General features: G+C 42.3%; 1 protein-coding gene across 1 annotated transcript; it reads left to right on the top strand.

Moving 5' to 3' along the window:
* Nucleotides 1-3,359: 3,359 nt before the first annotated feature.
* Nucleotides 3,360-9,039, top strand: kcnj2a (potassium inwardly rectifying channel subfamily J member 2a). Its single transcript, XM_085761096.1, has 2 exons — nucleotides 3,360-3,539; nucleotides 5,684-9,039. Exon 2 carries the CDS (start codon nucleotides 5,930-5,932, stop codon nucleotides 7,214-7,216), a length of 1,287 nt encoding a protein of 428 aa, XP_085617222.1. The 5' UTR covers nucleotides 3,360-3,539; nucleotides 5,684-5,929; the 3' UTR covers nucleotides 7,217-9,039.
* The last annotated feature ends 1,415 nt before the right edge of the window (nucleotides 9,040-10,454 follow it).

The following is a 10,454-nucleotide window of genomic DNA, read 5'->3' as shown; positions in this document are numbered from 1 at the left end:
AAATATCTGGTTTGTGTTTTCACTTCCTGTAATAATGGTGCAACTGTCTGAGATGGATCATGGTTCTTGTCCGAGAACAAAAGATCTGATGGGGAAGGTCACTTTGAAGTCAAGTAACCAGACAGACAAAAGTAAGCAGATGCTGCTTTGTAACGTGCTGCTGTGCTGCTTTCATTTGCATCAATATCGCTGTATAATCCTATTAAAAGCACATATCTTTTTATATATATATATATATATATATATATATAAAATTATAGATCCACAATAGATCAGGTCAAAGCGTATGATGTTCTTCAGGCATAAGACCATGACAGTGCAGATTTAATGTGATTTTTATCTGTCCATCAATTAACTGTGCAGCTGGAGTTTGAAGTTTACTCGCTCTTAAAGGCTACAGATGCTCACCCTGCACACACACACACAAACCTCACAATGCTTTTTTCAGCAGGAGCAGACCTTGTGGTAGGTAAAGGTTACATTATGACTTGATTCACATTAAGAGGCCAAGCTCCCGATAGGAAGGGCACATTCTAAGCTGATGAAATCATACACTAATGAAACATGATTATGAATATCAACTTCCATTTCCGCCAGCAGAGCCCTCTAAAACCTACACACTAGTCCTTTAGCACAGTTTCACCACAGCAGCAGGAAGAGACAGGTTAACCATCACAGAGCTGTTACATGACTGAGCCGACTTAAGCTTCCTCTCTGCCCACCAGCGTTGCCACATATACCGATCCATCAACTGAGAGTAACAAGACCTTTTTAGGTTTCCCACAGCTGATGTGCTACCAAGCAGGATCGCATGGTGCTCCACAATAACTGGTACGACGTGATTAATGCAGGCTGTTGAGAAACTATTACACTATGTCCACATAGCTGTCTAAATCTTTTGGGGAGGGGGGCAGAAAAGAAGAAAAGCTGTCTGCTTCAAGTTTCCCTGTCTGCAAATTGGCTACTAAATTCACAATCAGACCCACTGGCCGGTCTCGTTTTCAGCATCTAGTTATTAATTTTCCAGCAAGGCCAAAAGGTCTGACCCCAAAGAGTTGGAACATTTCTGAAGCCACCTAAACAACCCAATACCCCCGACTAATATCTCAAACCTTCTGTGTATCAGCGTATAAATATATATTCACCCCGATGCCTTCATGCTGGCACTGACCAACTTTTGGCCACAGCTACTTTTAAACAAAGCCTGACTTCACATTTGGACTTTCTGTTTGTCTGGGACTGAAGCAAAGCTTGTTTTTGGATGAACAGTCTCTTCCAGCAAAAGCTCCCAGTACACCCATGTTTGGGTTTACCAGGTCTGACCTCTCCTGCCTCCTGATCCAACTTAATAATGATGTATTAATAAATAGTTCACAGCTCAGCCCATAACTGCCTTCAGCCCAAACTCTGGTTCAAGTTGTTGTAATGGTATAAGTACTTCAAATTTGCCTTCTGCAGGACTGTAGTAGTACTAATACTCCATATGGAGGATTCTACATTCCGATTATAGTTCACATATTTAAAAAGAGACTCCTTTCCTGTTTTTTAGTTTTCAAATTCCTTCAAACACTGGAAAGATTTCAATAAAATTTAGAGGGAAGTTGGGCCAATGGATGAGTGACTAATCCCCTGAATCCAGATGTTGACGTTTTCACACTGGCACAACAGATGGAGCATCTTTGCACTTTGTCATGAACTACCGCAACTAACTGTATTTTTCTAAATGCATATTAGAAAAATTAGAGATGGAGAGAACAGGTGATAAGACACTACCATTTATCCATCATGGGAGGTAAACTCATGAATGCATGAACGCATTAGTAATATTAATCCAGTGATATGGGCCATCCGGCATAATGAGCACTACCACATTTGATACTTTTAATACAACTTAATGTTAATACTTTATGAATTCTTAAAGTTTATCTACAGGATTTTTACTTGTAACAGTAATTTTACACTGTGGTATTGTACTGAAAACTATAAAGAGTTTAATTTAAGGGGTTTATCTGCTGTTAGTATCATCAATGTTTTCTGTAAATAAAGTAATTTTTCATCCTACACCTCTAGATGCTGTGGCTGCAGTGACACAAGTTGCATGAAAAGTTCAGAATCGGTGTCTTCCTCCTCCTCCTCCTCTTGCTGCTGCTGCTGCTGTTTGCTCACGTTACACTGCTCTGTGTGTGGGAGACAATCACTGGTTAATTCCAGTCTCCAGTTCTCCACCTTGTGGTCCACATGCAGCACTGGGCTACTGCATGCATCGCTCTCTTTATTGCTGGAAATTGGGCATGGAAAGCAAACACACACATCGCGCACAGTTCACTGACACAGGTGGTCTGGGCTATATATATGTGATGCTATAAATAACCACAACTAAAAATAAGGCTCGCTGCGGGGGGATGAAAAAACAAGCAGTTCAAAAGTCTTTTTGAAAAACACGCAGTTGTGGGTTAATGTTTATCATGAATTAGTAAGCAGGAAGAATGATTTAGTCAATGGCACTAAGACAACACAATACGGCCTGACCTAAAATTATAGGGCAACAGATGCATAGTCTAAACATCCGAAGCAACTTGATAGCTCAGTGGAGAAAGACAGTCATATCATAATACAGGCATGTAGGCCTTTATTGAGTGAGTCATTCTTTCCAACAGACCACTTTTTCCATACCCACATTAAAAAATAAGATCTATAAAAACAATGGGTATCACAAAAAATGAGAGTGATGGGTTGCACACGGTCGACAGCAGGTGGGAACAAGAACAGAGGCCACTTTATGTCTTAGCAGGATTTTACTGCTTCTGCAGTGAGAAGATAAATTATTGATTTAATGGATCTCAGGAAAATAAAACTTTTTTTCTATCACAGGTGTAAAAATTTGCAGCTGATCAGTTTGTTAAAGTTTTTTCCTCCTAAATTCAAACATTTAGAGTAATTTAAAGTAAATGAACAGATTTAATAACCTGCATTAATGTTTTTATCACATTTAGGTTTGTTTCTATTTCAATCCTCCACTTCCCTCCTCCCGTTTTATTTGACCCGTAACTGAGATTTACAATGTCATCGGCCAATTAGTGTCAAATTGCTCTCCATTACTTCCATGTTGTGTTGTGTTCACACATCAGTCGCATCGCTTAAACACACAAATCACACGCACAGAGAGAGAGAGAGAGAGAGAGAGAGAGAGAGAGAGAGAGAGAGAGAGAGAGAGAGAGAGAGAGAAAGAGAAAAGACACTCATACAATGCAATCGCGCCTGCCGCACAGTGCGCTCTCCCCTCTTCTATTGGCCGGCCGCGGGGCTCGGGGGCGGGGCGGCCCGGTGCGTGTTTAAAACGCTTTGGGGGAACTCACTGCGAAGCACATTATTCGAGACCGGTCCTCCACAGATATGAGGGGAGTTTCACGGTTGATCTTGTTCGGTCAAAGTAAATAACAAGCGCGCGGAAACGACGCCGGGATCTCAGGGGCCAAGAAAACGTCTGGATTATATTTCTCCAAGCTGATTCCAGCCGCCGGTCTTCAAATGAGCAACAGGTAGAGGAAAACTTAAGTCTGAGCCTCTCCTTTTGTGCATCCACTCCGCTTGTGCTCTGTTGTAGATGTGATGCCTGTCAGAGCAGAGTTATCTTTTGGCACAGCGGCGCTCATTCAGCGCTGATAGCCTCTACCTTTATTCTCCATGACGCGCCGACTTCCTGGCTTTTTACGCACCAGTTGCGCCGCCACAGCTGCTGTCAGATGACCCGCCAAAAAGTTTAACTTTTATCAGGTCACATTTCGTCTCGCTTCATATTTTAGTGCTTGCTGTGATAAAGTTATAATTTTCTGATGGTTGGAGCTGGAAATGAAACCTGTGTCTCAGTCTGAGGGGTGTGTGTGTGTGTGTGTGCGTGTGTGTGTGTGTGTGAGAGAGAGAGAGAGAGAGAGAGAGTGTGTGTGTGTGTGTGTGTGTGTGTGTGTGTGTGTGTGTGTGTGTGTGTGTGTGTGTGTGTGTGTGTGTGTGTGTGTGTGTGTGTGTGTGTGTGGATGATTGCATCAGAAGTCAGTTCTCTTTTTCCCTCAGCACCTGTTAACATTTGTCGCTGGCATTTGGTGCATTCTGAGGGCAGCTCTGTCTGTGTCCTCACAGTCACACACTGTGAAATCCCACTGCTCACAACACAAGAGCAGATTGTAATCATTATAGATCAATGATCAATATTATTGTGTTATTTCTTAAAGATTCTCTCTCTCTGAGTTCAGCTCATTCTGAAAACGTCAGTGCAGGTTTATCTGGATGTGATTCACTCTATGAAAATGATGGAAACCTGCTGCAGTGTTTATTAAACTGTTTACATATCCAGCATCATCCCGGGAAAGATTACACATGTCTTAGCAATACAGTTTCCTCAGTAATTAGGAACAGTGCTTGCACACTGGATGCTACTTGGAGTCATTATGGAACTTGAAACTCTTTTTGTGGTTTTTATGTACAAGTCTTACAAATTGCATCAGCCACTATTACTCTCTGCAAACCTGAAACTAGAGTCTGACTTGCAGCTGTGGTCACATCAGATACATTTCCATATTTAATCTGAGTGGGACTGATTAACCCTCTTCCCCCTGAGCAAACTTTCACCACTAGCTTACTCATCTTAAAACTCCCTTGCATCTGACACAAAGTCATCCCTGCAGAACATAGAAAGAGAGACCACTGTACGCAGGTTGGTGTAGACTTTGTTGCTAGGACAGCCAAAACTAATGAGCGGTCTAGTTGTGCCGGGAGAATCCTCAGAGCGCAGCGGAGAGAAGAAATCCCAGAGGGCTTCTAGAGTCAACAAGCTGTGCATCTATCGCACAAAGACCAAGCTCACACAAGCCTCTGTAAACAGCAGACCAACACAACTTTATCTGTTCTGCACAAGCTGTCAGATAAAACAGTTAGTCATGCATGAAACTGCTTCACAAAGTGTTATTTGCCATGATAAAGGTGTTTGCTCAGAATTTACTTAAGTGTTACACGGTGTTACATGTGAAAATGTGCATTAATAATGCACCACTGGGTGCATGTAATATGATGAGCACCAGTTTATGTAATGTATGGTGCATTTTCAGCGTCTGCAGTTTATCATGTCAGAGACGGATCTGGAGATCTGAATGTTCTCAGTTCAAGTTTTTAACGTAATCTGTTGCTAGTGCAAAACCATCCATCCCTGGGATCTCGCTGAAACGCTGTAACCCACAATCCAGCATGAAATGATCAGGTCAGCGCAGGGCAGCCAAGAAAAACAAGTCAACTTTGTAAATGACCAATAAAAGGACCTGAGTGCAATTACTGTGTGGCCTCTCTCAGTGAAGTTGAAATGTTAGATCAGGGTTAAATATCACTGTTGTTGTTTGTCATAACTGGCTGAAATATTGTTGGCACAGGGAGACGAGGTTTTCTTACTCTGGGTATAAAGTTTTTGATGGCTTTTCTCAGGCTGCACGCACGTCTGCCTCAACAGGGAAGAAGTTATCAGCTCTGACAAGTTACTGATAGCTCATGTTCAACAAGCAGCAGCTCATATGTTTAGTATGCTTTTATTCTTTTTGATGATGTTATCATTAATATCCCTGAATGTGATTTGATGAAGTGTATCTGATTCAGTTGGCAGTGGTTTCTCTAACAGGTGTCCTCTGTTTCTGTTTTCTTGTAGCCAATGAAGTTGATGAGGTTCACTCCGATGAAAAAAGAGGAGTGACCACTTCACCCTCCTCTTGTTGCACTCCATCTAGGGGCCAGTGAGGCTGAAGAGGCGTCCTTCAGCCCGCCTCAACTTGTCACCATTTCGTCTCTGAGTTGGTCCCCCGAAAGTGTTTCAAAACTGTTTCTCCAACGCTTCTTCCAGAAACTCAGACTGTTTTCCAAAGCAGAAGCAGCACAGCCCTCCCAGACTGAGGTGATGGGAAGCGTGCGAGCCAGCCGCTACAGCATTGTGTCATCAGAGGAGGACGGCATGAAGCTTGCCACTATGGCAGTGCCCAACGGCTACGGCAACGGCAAGAGCAAAGTGCACACGAGGCACCAGCCGCAGAGTAGATTTGTAAAGAAAGATGGCCACTGCAACGTGCAGTTCATCAACGTGAGTGAGAAAGGTCAACGGTACCTGGCTGACATCTTCACTACATGTGTGGACATCCGCTGGAGGTGGATGTTCATCATCTTCTGCCTCGCCTTTCTCCTGTCGTGGTTGTTCTTCGGCTGCGTCTTCTGGCTGGTGGCCATCTTCCACGGGGACTTGGAGGTCGGTAACAACCAGAAGTGCGTCTCCAACGTGAGCAGCTTCACCGCTGCCTTCCTGTTCTCCATTGAGACTCAAACAACTATTGGTTACGGCTACAGATACGTGACAGACGAGTGCCCGGTTGCTGTCTTCATGGTGGTTTTCCAAAGCATTGTGGGTTGCATTATCGATGCTTTCATCATCGGCGCTGTCATGGCAAAAATGGCAAAGCCCAAGAAGAGGAATGAGACTTTGGTTTTCAGCCACAATGCCACAGTGGCCATGAGGGACAACAAGCTCTGCCTGATGTGGCGTGTGGGCAATTTAAGGAAGAGCCACCTGGTAGAAGCACATGTGCGGGCACAACTTCTGAAATCCCGGACGACAGCAGAGGGGGAGTACATCCCCCTTGACCAGATGGACATAGATGTGGGCTTTGACAGTGGAGTCGACCGCATCTTCTTGGTCTCCCCAATCACCATTGTCCACGAGATTAACGAGGAAAGTCCCTTCTACGACATGAGCAAACAGGACCTGGAGATCTCCGAGTTTGAGATCGTGGTCATCTTGGAGGGGATGGTCGAGGCGACAGCCATGACTACGCAGTGCCGCAGCTCCTACGTCGCAAGCGAGATCCTTTGGGGCCACCGGTTCGAGCCCGTGCTGTTTGAGGAGAAGAACTACTACAAGGTGGACTACTCCCGCTTCCATAAGACATACGAGGTGCCAAGCACCCCTCTGTGCAGTGCTAGAGACCTCGCAGAGAAAAAATACATTCTCTCAAACTCCAACTCCTTCTGCTACGAAAACGAGATGGCACTGGAGAACAAAGAGGACACGGACGAGGGGAACGGGGGCAGCGTTGGGCCCGACGGCACCCAGACAGACAACATCTCAGAGACTGAACACAGCCAAGCCACGGTGCCGCTAGAGCCACGGCCTCTGAGACGAGAATCAGAAATATGACTGCTCAGACCTCAAACCTCACTTGAGAGATTTTTTAAAATCACCTCTCTGCTCCAAAAGGCACAACGAGCCGAACTGGGCCTTGGGTAGAGGAGAAGCCGAACGGTACTGCTGTGGGAAGCGGCAAAGGTTTAGGACTTTGTATGTAAGAGTCTACATACAATATGACAAAACACAGCACTACGAACCACGTGCATATTGCAGGATGAATTCTCCACAAAGTCCCCATGAATGTGTGCTCAGTTTCTGGTGACTGCAATACGACAGAGAGGGTGGTTGTTGAGATGACTTGAAAAAAAAAAAGAAAATGCAGGCATGTCTCAGTTTCTCTGTCCAGCAAGAACACTGTGCTTTTAAAGAGGTGGATTTTTATATTTTTATAGAATATGTTCTCTAGTGCTGCTAGAAGATAACAGAAACCCTTAAAGATGCTTTAATTTTGACACTCTAGAACCAAAGAGTACAGGAAAAGTAGATGTCTGGAACAAAGAAGGTACAAGTAGAGTATTTGTTCATGAGCTGGTCTCAGAACAGACATCACACAATCAATAAATTGCACCAAAAACCTTCTGTCTGCATGAAAGGTTGAACTTTACAGCACTGAATTTCAGATCTCCTGTTTGATCCTTTGCAGTTGTTGATCTGAGAAACTGTTCGTTGCTGGTCAGACAGATAGAAACATGCCTGCTCATGTCAAGAGATAGAGCAGGGTAGTTTTAGTATTAACAGCATCAAACTGACAGAAATCATTAATTTGAACCAAGACCGGGGTAATATGAGAATCTGAATGTTCTTAAAAGTGCTGCTATGATGTTGCTTCTTTTTTTTTCTCACGGTTGATAAAAATGCCAAAGAGTATTATTATCATAGTTATGTGTTTCTTAAAAACAACACCTGATTAGATTTGGTACAGAGAAGTAGAGCGTTTAGGGAGTTTTACTAAGGTTTGTTTTTCAAGAACGTGTGTACAGTTTATCTTTTTTATTTTATTTTATTTTTTTATGTTGATCATCCTTATCTTGAGCCACTTCATCAAGCCTTAATCCGAAGAGTCAAAAATGGGGAAAGTGATGATGTATAAATCAACCAAAGTGGCAACGACTCACAAAGTCTCTGTTAGCTGCATTAAAACATTAACTTTGGAGAGGTGTTGGAGGGGTTTTGGTGTCAACTTGAACCAAAAGGTAGATTATTTCTTCTTTTTTTTTTGCCAAATCTACTTTAAATCTTTAAAAAAAATATATGATTTGGTTTGTGATGGAATAACAAAGAACACTACATCTCCTCTCTAATGTCTGAATATGATACAGTGTTATGACTGGAGATTGAAAAAAAAAAGTCTTGTTTTCTGGCAAAAAAAAAAAAGAAAATCTAATCTCCAAGTAAAACATTCTCAAAGCCACTTTCCCTTTTTGCTGTCTGCAGACTACAGATCAGCCGACTTCATCATCACTACTTGAGTTTTCATTCTCTGTTGTGTTGTTTCACTTGAGAATGTAAGATTTGACAAAAAAAAAGCATAGTTCAAAGCCAAATGTACTGTAACCCCTGCATATGAAGGCGTACTGCACAAGAGTTTGCATCAATAAAGTTATATCCTGCATCTGTTTTTTTTTTTTTTTTTTAAACACAGCGACAGAAGCCACTAGGCTCCATACATCCTACATGTGTAAATACCTCCCTCCCTGTTGCAGTTATTTTGTATCAGTCTTCCAAATGTACTGCAAAACCATGGAATGTACAGATTTTTGTATTAATATTATTATTATTGTTGTACATTATATTATATTGTTCTTTTTCAATAAAATGTCAAGTGGACAATCGGAGTCATGCTGTCTCTCGTCATAAAGAAGCAGATTCAGACATTTTCTTAGTTTTAGACTAATGCTGTCAAGTTTATTTTATTTTAATAAGTCACAAAAACAGTTTAACGTGAAGAAAATGAGACTGAAGTTCTCCTGAAGGATTAATGATGAAAACCAAAACGATACTTTAACACGGCTGCTTCCTTTATTTACATGCAAAAGATGAAAAGCTGCATTGTTATCGATTTAATGACCCAAATGAGCCTCTCCAGCTGCAACGTTACAATGCTGCCTTTATGTTATTGCAACAGTAATAATAATAATATTTCCTCCTTCTGTTTGAAGAAAATCATTAATCAGGACTTTAAGCAGTAGTGGAATATTTTTAACGTGTGGTACATTTACTTTGGCTTGCTTTTTCCAACACTATTAGCATATCGAGGATTATAGCAGCCCTTCACCTGGTAAACAGCAACAATATCTAGATTTCTTTTCTCTTATATAATCAATAACGGAGAGAAAAAAGGAAACAGAATAGAAAACAGAAGAAGTGTCACATACCTCAAGTAATCAAATGTTTATAATGTATCTGAGGTCATCCAATAAATGCAGAATCAAGTACAGTGTCTCAGTCTGGGGTCTGAACTTTCCTAGTACTGGTTTAGTTAGAGGTAGTGGTGGTTATCTGCCTCCCACCTCAGTGTACTGACACAGGACCAGCAGCAGGGTGTCGTCGGGGCCGTGTTGACGCACCGGAGGCCTGAACATCTCCAGCAGCACTGAGCTGTGACACTAACCAGCCGTCTTGGCCGGCGCCCTTCGCTGGCAGAGGAGGGATTAACATCTTTTTTCCCCCTCAAGTTCTTGACATACATCGTGCTCATCCATCCCTCATCCTGTCCACCGCCCTCTCTCTCACTTTCTCTCCCTCTCACTCTCTGGTCTTCATCATTTCTCAGCTTTGAATCCAGCAGTGAAATTGAGTCACTTCTCCACAAGTGGGATTTGAAATGGATCCGACAACCAACAAGAAGAAATAACCAATTACTGCGAGCTTTACTGTGACATTACAGTCTAAACACTGATGAAGAGGCTTATGCACACTGGGAACAGTTCTTTGAAGAAAACTTGATGGTCTGCACCTGCACTAATCAATCTATTTCATAGTATAACACTAAATAATAAATGATGTTGCAGCTTTTTCACCTCAGTCAGCTGGTGGAGACCAAACACAGAGCTAAAAACAAAAAGGGACCACTTAACTTATATTCATCTAACAGACACCACTCAAAATAAATAATTGTGTGGATCTGCATCTGCTAGACACACATCTTTAAAAACTAAAGCTTAAGTAGCCTAAAAATCATAGACAAGGTTGGAGCAGTCTTTTTTTTAGGTCGACATCAGTGAAACTTTTTCAACCAGATCAAAGG

This window comes from Trachurus japonicus, chromosome 19 (genome assembly GCF_045865225.1).
Source record: "Trachurus japonicus isolate A0001 chromosome 19, Traja_1.0".
NCBI lineage: Eukaryota > Metazoa > Chordata > Actinopteri > Carangiformes > Carangidae > Trachurus > Trachurus japonicus.
Note: the sequence above shows the minus strand (reverse complement) of the source record. Positions and strands in the feature narration are given on the sequence as shown.